This window comes from Triturus cristatus, chromosome 5_2, assembly GCF_964204655.1.
Source record: "Triturus cristatus chromosome 5_2, aTriCri1.1, whole genome shotgun sequence".
Lineage (NCBI taxonomy): Eukaryota > Metazoa > Chordata > Amphibia > Caudata > Salamandridae > Triturus > Triturus cristatus.
Window position 1 is genome coordinate 68,158,970 of NC_140588.1, and position 21,293 is coordinate 68,180,262.

Consider the following 21,293-nt stretch of genomic DNA (forward strand, 5'->3'; position numbering starts at 1 on the left):
CAGGAGACACCAGCTTCCCGCTACTCTCAGGCTCCGTAGACCCCAGGACCGTCTCGCGTCGCTCCCCCGATGTACCAGGGTCCCCCGTCGGGCCCCTCTCTTCCACCTGGACGCCGATGTCCCTCGTTGGGTAGGTCCGATGGATGTCAGCTGCCTCCACCTACGGCAGCTGCTCCTGCACCATCACCGACTGCTGGACACCACCTCAGTACTACAGGCGCGGCGCAGGTGGCGACATACCCCAGACGGCACTCCAGCTCTAGTTATGCCAGGGCACTCCACGCGATGTGTGCCAGCGCCTGTAGGGCAGTCCGTGCCTCTCCTGTCCCCTCGTCCCTGCACTGGATGTGAGTGGCCCTAGGCGCCACCGCCATGCGCCAGCACCTCCTGTATACGCTAGGAACCCAGGTGCTCTCCTTACGCCAGCGTCGGGACAGCCTCCCTCTCCACCGCCGCCGCTCACCTCATAGTCCGGTTCCAGGCCGTCCACTGTCCGCTCACCAGGCTGCAGGCGGCAGGCCCTCAAGGTTCCAGGCCCCTGCGTCACCGCCGCAGACCTCAGGGTAGTCCACTACATTGAGGGCCACCTCGCTGATCACCGCTGGGCCTGCCACTCCACCGCGGCACGTAGGGAGGCCCGTCTCACCTCCCCGGCCGCCTCACTGCTTCTATCGGGCCTGCGGAGCCCTTCCTGGCGGCTCCCACCAAGTGTCCAAGCCGGTCCCACACCGGGGCCCCGCAAGCGTCCTGCCAATGTCCCAGCGGCACCCCAGGAAGTCCACAGGAGGCCCACCGCACCGCAGCGCCACCAAAGTTCGCGCTCCGTGGCGTCGCCAACTGGCCGCGACCGCCTCCGAGCCTTCTTCACCCCCACTGCGCCTCCCCGGCTACCTCACCGTTTCTATCGGGCCTGCGGGGTACTTCCAGGCGGTCCCCACCAAGTATCCAAGCAGGTCCCACACCGGGGCGCTTCAAGCGTCTTGCCAATGTCCCGGCTGCACCCAATGGAGTCCACAGGGGGCCCGCCGCACTGCAGTGCCACCAAAGTTCGCGCTCAGCGGCGTCACCAGCTGGCTGCGTCCACCTCCGCGCCGTCTTCACCCCCACTGCTGCATCGAGTGCGTCCCGCAGGCCAGGACATCCCCTGCCACCACTGGTCCAGGGCACCACAGCGGAGAGGCCCGGCGGCGTCACACCACCACCACTGCCAGCCTTCCGACCAGCGCGGCCTAGTCTCCTCGTGGTGAGCCACGGGTCAGAGTACTCGCTACAGCCGGCCGCGGCTCACCGCCCACGGCGCCTCCCTCGCCGGCACCAACTTCCTCGTCTCATAACCAGAGCCGCAAGCGGCTGCGCCAGCCGATCCTCGCTGCACAGCGGCGGGGAGCTCAAGCCCCGCTACCGGCGGTGCCCGGCACTGCGAAGAAGCCCAGCTGACAGGAGAACGGTCAGGATAACGGCACCGGGCGGCGGGAGCTTCACTCGCTCGCGTCCATCTTGAAAGTGCGCCACCAACTCGCCCTGAGCCTAATGGCGGATTCTAGAAAACGTAATACATGTAATACGACATTGCCCCTCAACATCTGGAGGAATATATAAGCATAATATTTTCACGAGTCTTCTTCCTTCGCAGGTCTGTTTTGTATTTTTGGCCAAATAACATTCAAATTCAAAACATAATAGTAAATCACAGAGGCCTTTTTGATTGTAATCAAATTGTAGTCTCCTTGTTATAAAGAGACAATAGTAAAAGTAATGATGCAGTACTCATAGGTGAAGGCGTATAAATGCACAAATTTCAAGTTCAATATTAACTGCTCCCTTTGGATCTAAGTATCTTTCGTGAAGAATGCCTGATTTTCTTTCAACGTTTTCGACTCAATAGTTTGTACGAATCTCATCAGGATGAAAAATGTGCGACCTATCACATACACAGAAGCGAATAAAGAAAGGCTATTCAGTGTCGTAACTTCTCACCCACAAGCCTTAGTGATCGGGGAAGAAAACAAAATGATTCCACATGCGTATTCAATATGAAGTGTTGTCCATTCTAAACTGTGAGGTATAGCTCACCAGGTGTCAGATACAAGGCAGCAATAACACCAACAGCATGTAAATAAGCCCTATTAAGTCAGATATGCTATGCCAAACCCTAACTGCCACATGCCATCTCAGGGAATACCCAATCAGGGAGGGTCTCTGAGGATGTTTCAGGATGGAAGCCCTCAGTGAAGCTAGAATAAATGTTTACGTGGTGTTCGGCTACAGTTTGCATCAGTAACAGCCAAACTCTTCTCCCTATAGAGAACACCAACTTGCCACCAATTGTACGGTAATACGAGGACCCTCCATATAATCCAATCAAGGTAATGGGATCCATAGTGACTGTCCTTGTGTATCGTGAAAAACAGCCTAATCCTGTGCATGGACAGGACATGCAAATTCCACAGTCCCTAATAATAATCAATCTGATAATCATTCTCAATATGCTCCTGCTGCACAAGATGTCTAAGAAAACATTGACAAGGCCAAGAGTTCTCACATAGGCGGGACCTATTGGCTTTGCCAATGCTTGTTTATAAATTGTAACTTTAAAATCGCGTAAGGAAAATACAGCAAACCAAGAATAGCATCTATTTAATATATGTACTACATACATGATTGTTGAATTTGCTGTACTTTCAGAAAACATATTTTCTGGAGATTAAGTTGCTTTTAGGAATTTCTGTGTTATAAGTGTAAGACTCTTATTTTTGATGGAGGGCCCGTCCCCGTTATAATTTTGGCCCACTTGCCCAGTCTGCACCAGTTTTGTTGCCCGTAGACACCCTGCAGCTGACTAACATTTACATTCAAAAGGACAAATTAAAAAAGTTCTTATTGAAAAGGTTAATTAACATTACAGAACACCCAGTAACTCTGACTTTGTGGACTGTGTTCCTCACTGGACACCAAGGACTAGAAGAAACATGGTCATCGGGAGCTCCAGAAACTTTACTGAATGGGATCTTAATTGTTAGGGTTGTTTGTTTGGCTTTACATATTTGGGAGTAACTCTCTTTATTCCGCCTCCATTTTATTTTCAAGTGTGACACATTTTTATTCCATGTTGGTACCAGTAGCCTACAGAAGGTGGGTCCAGGACTAGAGCAGTGACCACAGTCTGTGCATCTCTATCGCTTTCCCACCTATTACACATTTTGTGAGCGTTTAACTCCCAGTGACACCTCAGGCCTAATGCAATTAAAAAAGATCATGGATGAAATGGGCATTTAAACGGAACAATTTGCCAACAAATAATAAAACAATCTTTAAATAATGAAACTAAAAAAGAATACTTTAAGAAATACTCAAAGCGCATCCAGCCAAAAGGCATAAAGACATTTCAAGCAAGAAAATAATCTTTACATAAATTCGAAACACAACATTCAAAGTTATCATGAAAGGTTTTAAAAATTGCCTATTGTTTTACAACAGTGTAGTAGTTAACATAGTATGGTAAAGTCATATCACATTCAGTAGCGGTGGAATCCAATGTTGGTTTGTTAAGGCTTTAACTATATGAACTTTAAACAGTCTCCTACATTCAGAACGTCTGCATTTATTCAGTCCCTACATCCTCTAGCTGATTGTAGAGCAGGAATTGTTTTGTAGAGTTCCCTCCAAACTGGACAGCAGTCAAAGTATATTAAATTATAACTTCAAGTATCGCAACCCCCATCAAGTAACTCATCACACACAAGGTTTGCATTCGGAAAACTCCAGAAAACCAGGAAGCAGAAGAACAAAGGAGTCTTTCCCTTCTCGGTCCATTCTCACTGCATCTCTGTATTGCCACTGAGACAGCTGGTCTCAACCGATGTCCACATGTGCATGAAACGACTTGATACGGCTCACTTACAAGTTAAAAGGGAAAAAAAGAGGCTTAGACAGAGTATAGATATCAAGAGCGCTGTTGTTTACAACATAATTTGATGATAGGGGTAAGGTATCACTCTTTCACGCATTGTTGAAAAGTTTGGCCCGATCCACAACTCCGATGAAGAATGATAGAAAGCAAAGAGCACACTGTTCAAATGAGAGAATGGCTGGTAGTACAGTGTCTGCTCTGGAAATCTTGATTCAGAATATAGCTCTGATCTGAAAATTATAATTGGGACACATGACACAAGGACATCTATACCATAATAAGTGAATGAAATGTGAAATAAACATCGTAGTGAATTGTAAGAATATGGCCAATTCTGTTTGACACTAAACTTAATAGGGTATTTACTTCAATAATTACAGGAGGGTGAGAAAACCCAGATAAACGAAATGGCAAGTTTGAACACAAAATTTTGACAGCATTTAAATATCTTCATTTAGAGCAGGTCTCTCCGATGTCGGTCCTGGAGAGCCGTATTCATGCCAGATTTTTAAGATGACTACATTTATGCTAAAAATCTGGCATGGATCCAGCCCTCCAGAAGTGACCTTGGAGAACCCTGATTTAGAGATTGGCAACATTAATATTCTGTTAAAAAAAATTAAGATCTTGACTATTATTCTGGGCTGCAATTTGAGGTTTGTTGGAATTCTGGACAATGCTGCAGGAAACATGCTAACAAAGTTTCCAGAACAAATTCATGTGTGATTTCATTTTGAGAAAATGGGCAAATGAGTGGTCAATAACTTGGGATCTTTCTTGCCATTTCTAATGCCACATTAAGTTGATAAGCACAGGAGATTTCTTGCTTATTTCTAAAACAATATTACTGAAGAAAGGAGACCGTTGGGATATACGATTAACACAAGCTGCACAAAGTTATTCCTTTTTTCATTTTCTAGATATTAGCTGTGAAACTTCCAGACACCAAAAGTAAATTAGGAACTTGCAGTTTGAATTTTAAACTACATGGGTTAAAGTCCAAATAGTAACTCTCTAAATTGAGTTAATGCCATGGAGGTATCAATTTGCAAGAAAGCAAAAAGTAGTCCGCATGTTAGCACAGGTGTACTTAGAAAACACTGCAGAGAGACCTCGTGCCATTTATACAGTGGCCTCGGTTTTCTCCTTATATTGTGTCCTTTGTAAAACACCCACCCTCTTTCCCTCACCTCTTCCTGTATTGGGTTTATAAAATGAAGAATCATTATTTCTACGTTATTTCGAGAATCAAAAAGTGTATCCGCCGGGCCTCTGCAGTTCTAGTTCTAGTGAGCCTAAAATAAGTCTTTCGATTGTAGAAGGCAATCTGCAGTATTATGTGCTAGGTTTCAGCAGTCCCAAAACCAGAGATGAAAAATTACTAAAAGGCAATAAGTACAGTGTAAAATGTTTACTTTACACCATTTTCCAGAAACTAAACTTCTTATAGTGTACGCAATAAAACTGTCCTTACCAGTATTAATGAACACTGAGCATAATACAAAAAACACACCCTCAATCTTTCAAGCTAATTTCTGCAAACTATTTAACATACTAATGAGCTCTTTGCACTTTACTTTTGCTGCAAACCGTTTTTTTAAATCCTTATTAATAGAACAAACAAAATAAATGTGGCATTTTTCTAATCTCACTTTACATTTTCATTCCTATTCTATTCTTCTGCACATTTCTTGGGCCAAGACCTTACAAAGCTTGCTTACTGGAATGGAACAGTGGAAATTGGTATTTATGGTGCATAGAGCCATAGCTTTAACTTCTTTCTGACAACAGTCATGTCTCCCTTAGTGTCATTCTTACGATGAGTTGATTAGGGTTCTTTAAAACATTCCTGGCTTTAGCCCCCATGATTTCCACATCATGTGAAAGGCTTTCTTAATTCCTGTTTTCCACCTTTATTCCATGATTCCTCTGCACTCTTGTCCATTGTCTTCGCCTCTATACCCCACTGAATAATCACTAAAGACACTCCACATTGTTTTGAGCACCTTGTTCCTCTTGGGTATTCTTTGATTGTGCCCCCACATCTTATGTTTTGATTTCTCTCTAGTTGCACAGTGTCCTGACACTTTTTTCTTTCATGTATACTACTTTTATAAATTGTGAGCATGCTTTCATCTCATATCTGTACTTTTATATTTCCACCTGATATATTCTTTTGATTACAATGCACTTGCATGTTCTGTTTCTGTCTTTTCATTTAGTACGGTACATTAATATTGAAAGCATCCATGTCACTTTCTATATGTAATTTTCTATTACTTTTTACTTCATTGTTATATAGCCCTAATGATCTGTAAGACTGGTTCGCACGACAAATCTGTGAAAATAAAAGTATACATTAAAAATTGCAGTTCATTTTAATCTTTTTCTTTCTAGAATATGGTAAAGCAAAAAGCGCTTAGAGTGCTGAAGCAGAAGCGAATGTAAGTATTCATTGTTTTCATTTAATAAGAACCATCATAACATTTCTACTAGAATCTGCATGAAAGTAAAGGACATATGGGTAGCACGACTTATGGGTAGCACGTCTGTCTACTGTCAGAAACATACGCAGATGTAAACAGGTTAAAATGTATTTGCATGTATAACATACATTGGTAGGTAAAGTACTTTACTGTGTAGATTTCGTTAAAATCAATTAAAATCTGTTCAACAAGAGAGAACAAAAAAAATATCATTATATAGGCCTGGAAGACACCATGCTGTGAGTGCTGCACCCTTTCCACCTGGCTGCTGGGTCCAAAGCAGCACAGGCTGCAGAGGCCTGCAGCAATATCCGACCAGCGCAGTCCTCTTGCCAACGAGGGACATCCGTTGCTGAGGCTGCGAGATTGTGGGTCCCGGAGACATCGCGTGGTGGCCGCTGCTCTTGGGGAGGCTAGCGCGGCTTTTGCCTGCTGTAGGCCCATTGCTTATGAGGACTAACTGGCTTCGTGGTGAAGGCGGGGGCAAAGTACTCTGTTGACACCACGCAGTGAGAGCTGTCCCACGCTGGGCCACTGTCCCCGGAGCAGTATGTGTGGCTGAGGCTGATAGGGATTCCAGACCGGCACAGCCCGCTGCTTCCGGAGGCCGCCTGGAGCCATGGCTGACGATGCGAGGAGCGGATTGTGCAGGTGAGCCATCCCCCCAGCGCTCAGTGAGGTTGTTTCGAGACCCCAATTACTGCTATTTAGAGGCGGTGCCTTGGTGTGGCCTGGCCCGGCAGAGGGCGCAGCCATGCGAAGTATGCGGCTACGGTTTCACAAATTTGATTGGAAGTGGCGCTGCGGCCCTGACTCCCTCCCTGGTCCCCTGTGCGGTTCCCCGATGACTGATGCGTGTTTTGCCCGCCCTGCACCCTGAGAGCTGAAGCACTGCTGGGGGGTGGTGACCCTATTGCCCCTATGAGCTGCTGGGATTTTCAAGGACAATCTGTGGGGCTGGGGTCCTGGTTCAAGAGTGCTGTTGCCCCAGCGGAGCGCATTGACTGTCCCTGCCCGGAGACAGAGGGCTGCGAGTGAACTCGGCCCCCTGATTAAGTGTCTCCTTGCTTGTTGTGGCCTGGGCCTCCCCTGGTTGGCATGCTGGAGCCCTCTGTGTGGTGGGGGATGAGCTGAGGGCCCCCTTCGGCGGAGCAGAGAATCGATGGTGCAGCGGCCGCCCTGCCTGCGTCCCTGCGCCCTGATGGAGGGGTCAACACAAGCAGGTCGGAGGCTGCCTTAGTGATGTCCAGGATTGGGGGGCTGTGTGCCCCTGTCAGCAGGCATGCCTACTCCCTTGCTTGCAGTGGATGACTGAGGTGGTGCTTGGGGGTCCCCCTGCTTTAGGTGGACTGACAGGTCCCTCGGTGCTGCACTGACTTATATCCTGGAACCATCATTGTGGTTGGTCGCCCGCACAGCACCCCTTGACTACCACGTATACTGCCTGCTTCAAAGTGTGTCCCCTGGATGTCTGCATTTGATTGCCTCTTTGGGTAGGCGGTGCCCCTGTCGCTATATTGTGGTACTGATTGTACGTTGAGGGGCCTTGGTACCTGGAGGCCCTCCCCCTGATGACTGACTGCTCAGGTTGATGTGCAATCCTTGGTCTCTGCTGTAGGGTATTTCAACTACCCTCCTCGGACTTTAACCAAGGTTTCTGATTCAGCTGTATTGCAACCCCCCCCCCCCTCTCCGCCCTGGACTGCTACGGGTAGTGAGTCCCGCTGTGCCAACTGAGGCCGCACTCTCTCCCCTCACTGGCATAGACGTCTGTACCTGCAGTGGTCCCCACCTCCCCTTTGTCCTCTTCCTCTTACATTCGACTGGCACACCACAATCCGTTTACTACCCAAGGGGTGCCTGCGTGGGGTGGCCCTCCCTGTGGGGATCCACCAGGAGACAAGGGGGCACCACGAGAACCTTGTGGGGCACAAATCCGTCCTTAACAGAGGTATCTAGTGCCACAGTGCAGGCCAAAATAGACGCCGTCACCCTGAATGTCATACTTTTCAGGGTTGAACTCAACATGGAGCAGAATGTGGCAGAATTGCAGGGCGATGTCGGAGCTCTGAAGGCCACGCTGACCAACCTTTCAGCCAAAACTGGGGTCCTGGAGTGCTGGGCCAAAGATGCGTAGTGCCGTACCAGGAGATGTAATCTCAGATTCATTGGCTATCTGGAGGGATCTGAGGACCAATCGCCCGAACCATTTTTTGAGAGCTGGATAAAGGACGCTTTCCCAATGGCTTCTTTGTCCCCTTTTTTTGTTGTGGAGCAGGTTCCCTGATACCACTAGTGTGGGCACCGCCTCGCACCATTTTTGCAAAAACTTTTAAGTAAAGAGACCGGACCGCTATACACTGGGCTGTCCGGCGAGATGCCAACCCCACGTTCGAAAAGCACGTAATCCGTGCCTTTCCTGATTACACCCGCCTGATGCAGCAGATGAGGGCATCCTTTGGGAAGGGAGAAGCAAATGCTGAGGGCGATGGGGCTCCGGTACATGCTCCTCTACCCAGCCAAGCCAAAAGTCCTCCATGGGGACCGTGCTCACTTTTTCAGTACTCCAGAGGCTGCTTGGGACTGGTTTGAAGTGCAGGGAGATGGTTGGATTGTGGCCCTGCGGGCGGCAGGGGGCCAGCTCCGGGCGGCCCTTGAAGGACAGGGAGACGCGAAGGGCGAGACGGGCGAGCCTCCTGGGGTCGGATTGTGAGGAAGGACAGACGCACCTCTTGGACCCTACACAGCTGCAATCTGAACAGGAGGCGTCGAGGGCACTCATGGAGGAGATGACAGCCTCCAACTCTGACGATAGTACTGCCAACGTCATGGAGGAGACTCTGCTTTCTGGCACCGGCGCACATCCTTTGTCGTCTCCTGCCATAGGTGCTCAGGGACACTTTGTTCCGGGAGGAGCTCTGAGGTGTGACCACTGGGCACTCCGATATTAACTGGTTGTCCACCGCAGGAAGAGGGCTGGAATGAGAAGTGCTGAAAGTGGTGACGAATGGAGAGTGCCTATCTAGGGTTGGAGGCATGAGGCAGCACTTGGAGAGGGAGCTGACAGAGGTCCATGCCGGCCTTTAGAGCTTGGGTCCTTGGACCCAGGCGCGTCGTGATGCCCTTTTCCGCATGCAACATTGAGTTGGGAACATTTGGGTCCAGCTGGATTGCCTGACTCGATGCGAGTATCGACCGCTGTTACAACAGAAGGAAGATAAATCGGGGAGACTCTTGGCGTGGCTGCTAAGGCGGGAATGTCCACCCCCATTCACATTGACAGTAAGGCACCCGGACAGGACGGAGGCTACCACCCAGGCCAGTATTAACTTACTGCTGCACTATCATTTGGCATTGGTTTATGGTAAGGGCCTGTAGATCACCCTGGTTGAGCTTGGGAGATTCCTGGATGATTTGGATCTCCTGCACCTTATGGAGGCTCAGAGTGGGATTCTTGGGGAGGTACTCGGGTGGAGGAATTGCAGGAAGCTGTTGAGAGAATGGCGCCTTGCAGAGCCCCAGGCCCGGATTGGCTTCCGGTGTAATATTATGAGACATTAGCTGACCTCCTGTTGCCATGTTTGCTGGAGACTCTTCAGGAATCCAAGCGTACTGGTACCCTGCCATCATCTATGCGAAGACCCAAATTGCCATGCTCCTGAAGCCAGGGGGGTATCCCCTCAACCCTCAGTTCCTACCGTCGCCTTTCCATTCTGTGAATGGACACTAAAATATTGACTAAGACCCTGGGAATGCACCTTAGTCGAGTGGTGACCCATCTTGTTCATGAGGACCAATGTGGGTTCTGTCGGCTAGTGAGTCACATATGAATTTACGGCGGCTCTCTCATGTGCTTCATTCCATGGCAGGAACCGATGTGCGGGCGGCAGTGGTTGCACTAGAAATCGAAAAGGTATTGAATAGCCTTGGTTGGGACTACCTCTTGGAAGTACTGGGGTGAATGGGACTGAGGCCGGGGTTTATCTCATGGGTCCACCTGCTTTACAACCAACCGATGGCACGTAATGGGAAGGTGGTCTCTGAGGGTATCCCTAAAGAACAATGCAGGGGTGTCAGTTGTCCCCACTCTTCTTTGCCCTGTCAATGGAACCCCATGCGATACGGCTGCGACGAGACATGGCCCAGTGGGGTGTCATGATGGGAGTTTGCACTCGTTTGGTCTCCCTTTATGCGGATGACACATTAATCTATGTTAGTCACCCAAAGAGATCGGTTCCCATGCTACTGGGCATGATGGCCTCCTTTGGGATGGTCTCTGGCCTACGTGTCAACCATCACAAGTCCGTTCTCTTCCCACTGGCGGGGTGGATGCTGCTGCCCTTCCTGTGACAGGGCTCCATTGGAACTGTGACCACTTCCGCTACTTGGGTATACAAGTTGCCCACACAGCTGATGCAAACTATGCTGTAAGCATGACCGAGGTCATCACTGGCCTTGCCGCCTCCATCGCTTCTGGAATTGCCTCCCCCTTTCCATTATGGGGTGAGTGGCTCTGAGCAGGATAGTTCTGCTCCCACGCTGTCTGTCTTGCAGAACTCCCTCCGCTGCATACCACAAGCTACTTTTATTAGATTGAACAGCCTTCTGGTGTTCAACAGTGGGCGGGGTAGGGTAAAGTTGGAGGTGCTGAACCTAAATGTGGAGCTTGGGGGCCTAAGTCGTCGGGACGTACAACTCTATTATTTTGCTGACTTACTACAGTATGTGTTGCAGTGGTGCAAAGAAGGTCCGAATGGTGAAAGGGTCTTGCTGGCGGAATGAGGGGACGGATCTGACATGGTGTCTGAGTGGTTCGGGGGTGCCTGCAGACTGTTAATTTATAGTTCGTCCAGTTGTGGAGGTTTGGAGCAGATGATCATTCTTGTGTCCCATACACTAGGCTGTTGCCCTTTCTGTGGTTACCCAGTTTCCGTCCAATAAAGGAGGTGATGGTATTTACGCAATGGATGGAACATGGGGGGGGGGTGCTCTACAGCCGGAGCCTGTGCTTAAATGGTTCCTTCCTCAAACTGGAGGAGGCACAGGATTTTTTTCAATTACAGCCCGGTATATTTCTGCAGTATACCAGGATCTTACGGACGGCCCGCAGGATATGGGGTACCTTCCCAGCGTAGCCAGAGGAGTCGCTGACACTGCATCTGATACTCAGGCGCCACAAGAGTGATGGTACCACGCATATACAAAGCCTGACAAAGGCTGACCATAGGGTGGACGTAACAAGGAATCGTGACAGATGGTCGGCAGATCTGCCGCTGCTCCTCATAGATGGCGAGTGGCGATGGGAGTTTGAGCAGGTCCGCAAGGTTGCTATCAGCGAACACTTCAAACGCAAGCAGTTCCATTAGATGCACCTTACCTACCTGAAGCTTCAGTGACTGCGTAGATTTAATGCGGTGCAGCCCCACCCCCAAATTCCCCCCCCCCCCCCCTATCCTGACACCCCTCCCCCCCCAGGCATGCCCTCGGTGCGATCTGGAGGCGGTGACGTTCCTTCATATGACTTAGTTGGGATTAATCTAGGTTGCAGGTTTATTGTGTAGGGTTATTGCATGAGCTTCAGATCGAGCCCTCGGTCAAACCCTGAAACCAGGACACAAATGCAGCATAAGTTCACTGTGCTGGGACTGGAGCTGGCCAAGCGCTGCATTGCAATATATTGGACACATCCCACCCAAGCTGGTCAGATGGAGGGTGTATTTGAGTGAGTGGCAGAGAAGCAACGGCTAAAATTGGCCTGCACTGATGACAACGCAGAGCTGGATGTAGAGATCTGGAGTGATGTGTTGGAAGGGCTGATGGCTGAGGAGAAGCCGCAGGCTACACCCTCTGGACATTCACGGATTGTGGGGTCGGTTGGGCCCCGCGGGGACCTCGAGGGCAGATTCCCTGAATTCCTGAATGATATGTGGCGGAGTCCGAGTGTGTGGGTCTGTGCGGCTGGGGGTTTGGATGGATGAGTTGGGAAAGAGAGTGAGTGTGTCTCCTAGTATGCTCCTGGGTGGAGCCTGATTGGTAATTGGTTTATCTCTGCGGGGCTGTCTCTCGGTGGGGGTGTGGCTGTTTTCAATGGGTTGGGCTCTGAATCGAGTTTGGCCATCTGGTTACCCCCTCCAGGTGGGGCCACCCCTTGTGGGTGTGTGACATGGTCCCAATCACTACCTACCTTGGTCCGTGATCCTGCCCTCTCTCCCCCTTCTGTCTGATCGCCCCTGGACATTCGCTGGTTTGCTGCTGCTACTACTGTTGGTTATTGTATAATTGTATGGGGGGGGGGGTTATGCTTTGAAATTGTGCATTGTTCACTTGTTGGCATTATTCTGTCACGGCAATGGATTTTCACACTATTATGCACCTGCTCTGTCCTAGATGTCATTTTATCGCACATGATTGGTGTTCAGTACGGCTGCCAGAGGCGGTACGCTGTGGTCTACGACCTTGGTGCACTATAAAGTATGCTTATGGTATATTTTTGGCTGTATAGGGCTATATGGTCCTCACTTATATGCTGTTCTTGTGCTTGCCATTCTGTGGTATTCAATGCTGTGCGATTATTATAAAAAAAAATAAGTTTAAAAAAATACATGTATTGCCAGGAAGAGACTGATGTTGGAACTGGGAAACCAGGTTCGAGTCCTGGCCTTGGCTCAATATCCTGTGATCTTGTTCAAATCATTAAACTGTAGTTAGTAAAAATGTGGGTTCGACCAGTACCGTTGATCTGTTTTACTTACACCCAGGAGTCTCTAGGTAGTGTTACCAGAAAATGTTAGAGGGTTCAAACGATTCCTGATGAGTGCTATTTTTGCCAAAGATATTTTTTGTTGACTTTGTTGAAGGCGGTGGAGTAGTGGATGTAACATGATTTAACTCCTGTTCCTTCCCCTCCAGTGCGTTTTTGATGATTAATCTTAAAGCCACGATATTGGCGATAGTAGAGCATGCCTGTTGGAAGCCTCTTTGACAGAATTTTATAATTTTATGTTCATTGGCTCACTTACATAGTTTTTTAAGTAAACGTTTGGCAAAAATGTTGCCATGCTCATCTAATACAGCAGTGAGACATATTTGGGATCTGATGGTGACCCTCTTATATGAATTTGCTTAATAATGACCCGTTTATATTGCTCTTTGTAATTGCCAAAATGCATTAGAATTTTTTTTTCTGGAATATGAACTGTGAGTTTGCAATACTTGTTGGGAAATGAAAACTTAGCGACTTTTGTTATTTATGCCGTATTAACTAGTAAGACTTATTAAGAAGGACTAATAATCAGATTGCTTCAGATTCTGATCATACTGGCTACATTATCCTCTTGTGACTAATGCCTAATGAACTAAAAGAGTAGTAGCGAAACGTGGTCACAAACTGCACACCAATTTTTGGGAACCATTCTTTAATTTTGCAATGCCACCCATGTATTTACAGGTTGCATCTCAACATTTCCAGTCGGAAAGGGTTATAGAATGACCTGCCTAATGAATATCAATTGAGCAGGTCGCTATTTTTGAACCCCTGTGATTGGCTGTATAGACCGAGATAGTGGACACAAAGAACGTCACACCAACGTCCCCTGTTTGCATTTTATTTTAATGTAGCTCGTGCTCCTTAAAGGAGAAGAAAAAGAAAAAATCACTTTACTGAGGCTTCATATTCGGAAGAGGAATTTGCATTTAAGGTAATTCCCCCTCTATAATGTTCTCTGCTTTGCCCCCGCCACTAGTGGCTCTCATTGGACAAGATCATGAACCAGATTTTTGCTTCTATGTTATTGCTATAGTTTGAAGATAAGTCAAGTATGCCACAGAAAACCTAGTTGTTTCTTTTTTGGAATCAAGATTACTGTGTGTTCGGCTTAAGCAGGCTTACTTTAGTGTCTTCAGTGTGTACATTTTCATAGTGGTCAAGTAAAAAAATAAAACTCCCTTTGAAGGTTTTTTCTTTCGTTCTTAAGGTGCTCCACTGTCAAGCAGAGGCTGAGTACCCTTGAATATCTTGGAATATTGACCTAATTAAAGGACAAACTGTCTCTGCCCATTAGAGTCTTGTAATTTCTGCTTGACTTCTGACTGAAGAAAGAATTCTCTCTTTCTGAGGCACACCTAACTGGTGGTCCATTTTCTGCACTGTTTTTTTGTGGTTCAAGAGCAAAGCAATTCTCGTGATCTGTTATAAGTTTAGAAACTACTTTCTTTGCAGTCATGCACCATAGCCAGAAATGGAACACAGCTTCCACTCTGTTTTCATGCTATAACTGATTGAATAACCACTGCCTTATTTTAGTCCTTCAGTTACATAAGTGTTTCCTTTTTCAGATTCACATTCTCAATATTTAACATCACTAGAGTTTTCAGAGTTTTGTCTATGAAAAAAGGCAATTGATAATGCACAGCCCCCTCATTCGTCTAAATGCTATTACCTATTTTAGTTGCCTTTGGGACATGTTAATCTTTTGACTCATTAAGAGGACTTTCTACCTTTTAGCATCTTAGTATACTTAGAGGTAGAATACCTTCCCCTCCACCCCCACACACACATGGGGATCTTTGAGGCATGAAGTAATGAATATGTATAATTTAGCTGGTTCAGGTGATTTTGCTTCCCCGCCCCCCATCCTTCCCAACTCGCTAACCTACTTCACGTACACAAAACTCAACACTCAGTTACCACAAAGAATCACACCATCCAACCTCATGCAAATCAGCACTATTGACAGGCCCTTGCACGCCATCCAAACTAATCAGTCTCTTGATCTTAATCATTTGGCAAACAGACCTGCCTCTAGCAATTGCAATATAATGTCGCCACAACTTTTTCACTCTTTTCTGCTGCAACTTCATTGACCCCAGCATCCACACCCACATTGTATGAGCTTGACTCTGATCGCTTCAGCATCATCCAAAAACACCAAGTCCACAAACCAAAATGGCAGCCTCTCCAGCATAAACATATATGGACTCTTTCATGCCAATCCCTAGCCTCCCTGCATGCATTTGAATGCCTTTCACCACACCTCTCTCATCTACTCAAACAATCATTTGCATTTTCTATTGTCCCCTGCTTGCTATGCCAGTACCTTTTGCTTCTCCAAGGTCACCTCATCAGCATGTCTTCTCACCATTCTCGAATATCTACCTTGGTGATGATGGAATCACCACCAAAACCTTGACAGAAACCCTACTGGAGCTCTCCTCGCCTAACGATTCCTTACCCTATCAAATTTCAAATTTAATTAGCATTTTCAGCCTTGCAGCCTATATTGAGCGCATATTATTCACATGTACAAAAAAACAACAATAGTAGAGTTTAGAAAGGTATTTACCTACCTGCATCCTTACACAAAAGGACAGCCTAAATCCACCACAGTCTCCTCCTGGTCCTTCAAAAACGTGTCCTTGTACATCATTGAGCAAACCTTTTCCTTTATTACTACACTTCCCTGCAGGCCTTCATCGACTTCCATGCATCTGTCACTAACAAAAACAAATGAGCAAAAGCCATCTCGCTCAGGCATGTACAGCCTCAATGCCACAAAGTGTAAAATGGGAAAACCTGGCACAAAATGTATTTCTCTGCAGTCCTCTTGGCACTAAAAATTAAACACTCCACTGCACACATTCTCCACTTTCAACATCTGCATGGCAAAGCAAAATCAGACTGCATCATGGTTATTTCTAGTGATTAGCCAAAGCAAAACATTATTCAAACTGTGCATAAATCTGCTCTCCAACCCATCATCACATTCCATTAAAAAATATCACAAACTCTACCACAAAACAGGACTAACAACGTGCCACACTTGAGGGGCGAGTTTAGCTTATGCTGCTCTGGCTCAATGAATGTAACATAGATGATACAGATTTGTTCGTAAAATCGGTAAAATAGTCAAGGTCTGCTGACCAGACTACAATTGTCAGTCTTTCTGTGTGCAAGTAAACATAGCTAAAAGTTTTTGGCGCTTAAATCTGAAGTCCATGAGAAGATCACTGACCTAGTTACAATGGCTGTTATACAAATCCTTCCAGAACTCCTATACATGATCCCAGAACTTCTGTATTTCTTTAATTTGTAAAAGAATTTGAGCTGTTAAAAAGTGATGGCCTTACACGCATTAGCGGATTTTTCACCAGCAGATAGAAATCCACCAAAGAGCCAAAAGGAAGGAAGGATGGAAAAGAGAAAAACAATGGGTTCATGTCAGTATGGGGCAAGGAGAAAGAATCAGCTGTTGATTAGATTACATAAGGAATAAGCATCAGAAAAGCTAAACAGGCATGAAGTCTCCACCCACAGCTTTGTGCGGTTAACACTTTGGACCCATGATGTTGCTGTACTAAGCCAGCGATTCCTTCACCAAATGACTTGGAATGAGTTGAACAGCTGGGGCTTCCTATGATGTGTGTAGGATTGTTAAAAGGTCCTTCGGTAGAAGAGAAATCAGCCAGACTAGCACCCCAACCACCTTCCAGTTCAATTAATGCAAGATGGCGGTAATCACTAGCATCTTCAGTGGTGTTGCATCCTGCTGAATGTGAGGCTGGTGAACAAGTTATACCGAAAGCTAGTGCTGTGGTTCCAGAGAAAACCAGGGCTTGCAGCTGAGCAAGAGGCAGCAAGTGAATCAAGGCTTGGTTGCCAAGTCTGGTACTGAAATGTAAATAGGTGAGGGCTCTTAGCAGGGCCCACAAAATGCAGTCCTTCAAAACTCTGACTGACAACCTGGGTTGGTCACCTTGGGTATCGAACATGAAGGCCCTTCAGATACAATGGTGACACTCGCTGAAAAGGCCAGGACTGCTGCCACATAGGATGGATTTTTTAGTCAGTTCGGCCAAGCTTGTGACAAGCTGAATCATAGATTTGAAAACACTGAATGCAAGTCAAGAGGGCCTGCCGAGGGAAGTAAAGGTGATGATGGAGTCCCTGCATGGGTTATTGAAGAAAGTAGATAATATTTATTCTTGATTTGTGGCACTGGAGAGCCAGCTGGAAATGAAATGAAAGACACTTATAGCGCGCATGGTTACCCGGGGGCATCCCAGCGCGAATAGCGGTGCAACTTCGACCACGAACGGAGGTTAGGGAAACAGAAAGGTCTTTAACTGTTTACGAAAGGTCAGATAATTCGGTTCAAGGCGGATACAGAGGGGCAAGAGGTTCCACAATTTAGCGGCCTTGTATGCGAAGCAACGTCCTCAACTTCGTGTTTTCCTTATTTTTGGGACTGCCGCCAATTGCTTGTTATCTGACCTTAAAGACCTATTCGAGCGATAGTCGAATAATAGACCTAATGATAGGCGGGCCTTTGCCTGAGAGTGCTTTGTGTGTAATACATAGAGCCTTGAACTGGATTCTCTCTTGAATTGGGAGCCAGTGTAGCGATGCAAGCGCCAGTTTAGCTGAGAGGCATTTAGAGGTATTTGTGAGCAGACGTGATGCGCAATTTTGCACAATCTGCCATTTTTTTATGGTAGTAAGTGAGGTTCCCATAGGGTGTTATCATAGTCAAGGCATGACAAGATCAGGGCTTGGACCAGCACTCTTCTTTCAGGGAAAGGTAGCAAGGTGAGGATCTTTCTTAACATTCTTAAAATCCCATAACAACAAGCTGCAACCTTGTATGCTTGCTCCTTAAAATCAAGATTGCGGTCCAGCCAAACAGCCACTCTATCTCCAAGAAGAGCAGCCATTGTGAGTTGATTCTGCCTAAATCCTAGACGCTAATACAAGCAACTATTTATCGATTATCAAAACTTAGTGTTGATTCGCTATACCTCCAACCTATGATAGTATGCGACTACTCAGCCCCAATCCTCTCTGCATTTCAAAACACTTCACAACCTGCTTCCAGCAGCATCACACCTGAGGAGTAGAGCCACTGACTCAGCTACCCAAATCAGCGCCTCCATTTCCAAGAGCAGCGACTCTGCCTTGACACTGGAAGCTTAATCTATTTATTGATTTATAAACTATGATCCTGGCCCAATTCAACTTCCCACCTATATGCGACTGGGACTACTCAACCCCCTATTGGGCTATGTTGAGGATATACCTAGGAGTGTTCAGCGGTTCACCGCCATTGCTTTTCTGTTGGCCAAGTTTGAGATCGCTCTTCACTGGGGGAGCAAATGGTTGCCTACTGCCAAAGCCTGGTTAAATAGCCTGATTTACTGTAACACTAACAATGAACTATATGCCTCTCTTCAACGCCATACCTCTAGGCTGCAGGACATTTGGCAACCTGTCTGAGACTACCTTCAGAAGTTGGAATCTGCAGAATTGGATTCATAAACGTTGATGTTGCCACACCGCCTTGTATGGGCACCCACGGCTCCCTACATTTGTTAATGTCAAGCACCATTTATGCATGATAGACTTACCAAAAGCAATCTCCTATTCTATTTCGCCAGAACTGTTCACCTGGATGTTGTCTGAGCCTTTTATTGTCATGTCTTTAGACACCCCAAAAATATTTGATTCTTTGGAATGGCCATTTATGTTTAGGTCTTGAAAGAATTAACTTCGGCCCTTGGTATATGGGATAAATTACTTTGCTTTATATCAGACTATTGGAGAGATCCAGGGTCAAAGGGATAATATTTTACATCTTCTACCTCGAAAGGGGTACAATACGGGGTGCCTTCTCTGCCTCCTTATATTGGTGTTTATGTTGTCCTTCGAATTGGTGATCTGCTGAATTCTGGGGAATTCTTCAATTGGAGTGTATCGTTGTTGGGGACAGTGGTTTGACAGGATAATGCTACATTATAATCACATTCAATTATATGTCGCATATCCTGAAAATACGATCCATAGCTTATCATATATGTTTAGGGAGTATAGCTTGCATTAGAGTTTTTAAATCAACTTGAACAGATAGGTTCTCTTTCCGATGGATTCTGGGTCACAAACACCCCAGGTCAATTGTCCCTTAAGAGAGCACGTCACAAATGTAAGTACCTAGTATGCCGTAGAAGTTACCATTAGCAAACCCAGATTTTGTGACCGTCGCTTTGGAACATTACTGACAAACTTCATAAAGGATGTGCAACACTGGAGCAGACTCACCTTGCCCCTTCTGGAAGGAACGATTTTATAAAAAATACTGCTGTTCAAAAACTTTTCTGTGTGCTACAGAATACACCGGTGAATGGGATTTTTACTTTTCTGGTACAGAGGTCTCCAAGGATTCTTTTTAAAAAGAAATACCAAGCAGTAATTTCCACGTGGGAGGTGTGGATTTCCCTCATATTCACAATTATTCCTGAGCCTCCTAGCAGGCCACTCTAAATCACTGGGCTCCTGTAGATAGACGATGCCTCAGGATGTTTGGACGTAATAATATGGAGTACAAGAAATACAGCCATGGTAGGTAGCCTACTGCAAAACTGCCAGGTCCAATTCATATAGATGTGTGACAGAATACGTGACCTGACACAATTAGGTGGATTCTGACAATGGGACCGAATAGGACTGCCCAGTCTGAATGATGTTTGGGGACCATTTGCCATGAAGACATTTCACCTGTTGCAAGGAGAATGTGAAATGGATGTGCTGAATACTTCCAGTTCTTGCATCTCAAGCGTACCTGGCAGAATTATAGTCTGTGAGCTCAGAGTTGTCAGAATGCTCGCCTCTTGACAACATTGTCATCATAGCCTATTGTCTTTCAGACACTAATTGATTTCTCTGTTTGGGATGGTCGAGTGTTCGATGGAAAATGGATTTAGAGCCACTGGAGGATCATGATTGAGGAAGTGCAGCGGTGTAGGCCAAGGAGAAGGCAATCTATGCCAGTTTTGAATTGGTTCAGTTCGAAATACTCCTAAGGATGAACGGCGCAATGGTCCATTTGCATGTATTTGATAGGATCCACCCCGGAGTGCCTTATATGATGTGGGGTTGGTAGGACCTTTCTTGCACGATCTTGCATGGCCCCAATTCAAGTTTTTTGGAACATATCAATTGTATGTTGCTCAAAGTGATGGGTAGGACTGTCTATATACTGCCGTACATTTAAGAAAAAACATAGTAAAATGTATTTTAAAAAAAATAAAAAATCTATGCATTCAGGTGATCAAGCCTCTAAGAGTATGTTAGTTGTCAGAAATGATTCTGAAATGGCAATGGCTCGACAAAGAATCTGAAGGTAGTGTCAAAGCTGGGACAAGTGTCATCTTGCGTCAGTTATACTTTTTGAGTCTCTTTTAATCATGCAGCACTTTGCACTCGTACACCTTATGAATTGGCAGTATGACAAGTTAGTGTTCAGGTAGTTAGAAGGTTTAATTAGCCGTCAAATGCAGAGCATTTACCAGCGCGAACACGGCTTTTGGTTTTGCTTGATGAATACGTTTGTTTTTATTTCTTTACAGTTCAGTCTTTAGTGAGCTTACCAAATTGGTATATGTTGTTGAATTATGTCTTAATGTTGACCTGTGCCTCATTAATTAGAGTTGTGTATGTTTGTTTTCTGCTAGTCTTGTGGTAGCATCACATGAGTGTGTTTGTGTGATATAGTTTAATATGTATATGTGCATTTTTCTTTTAAAATACCATTAATCTGTCAGATTTGTACCTTTTTAGTCTTGATAAAATCTCGAAAGAAAACATGTGACACCTGCTCCACAACTACCTATACAAATCATTCCTTGCTTGCTCTACGTCTTTATGCGTGTGAAGAACATTGTTCTCAATAGAACTTTATGGCCAACTGAAGTTAAATACTCACATGTAAACATTTATACCTCTCACATTAATTTCTAGCTTTGCACATTTGCTTTTGTTCACCCCTGCATTGATTATTGCTGACCCTTTTAAATCGCTGATTCCTCTTGTCTGGTGTATCATTTTAATTATGATCTGCTCCCCTGCGTGT

At 46.1% G+C, this 21,293-nt stretch overlaps 1 protein-coding gene across 1 annotated transcript in view; it reads left to right on the forward strand.

Moving 5' to 3' along the window:
• The window catches only part of CHMP5 (charged multivesicular body protein 5), a 75,929-nt gene that overhangs the window by 29,313 nt on the left and 25,323 nt on the right, over nt 1-21,293 (forward strand). The window contains exon 3 of the mRNA XM_085606861.1: nt 6,308-6,354. Within this exon, the coding sequence (XP_085462987.1) occupies nt 6,308-6,354 (47 nt within the window). The remainder of the gene's footprint in view (nt 1-6,307; nt 6,355-21,293) is intronic.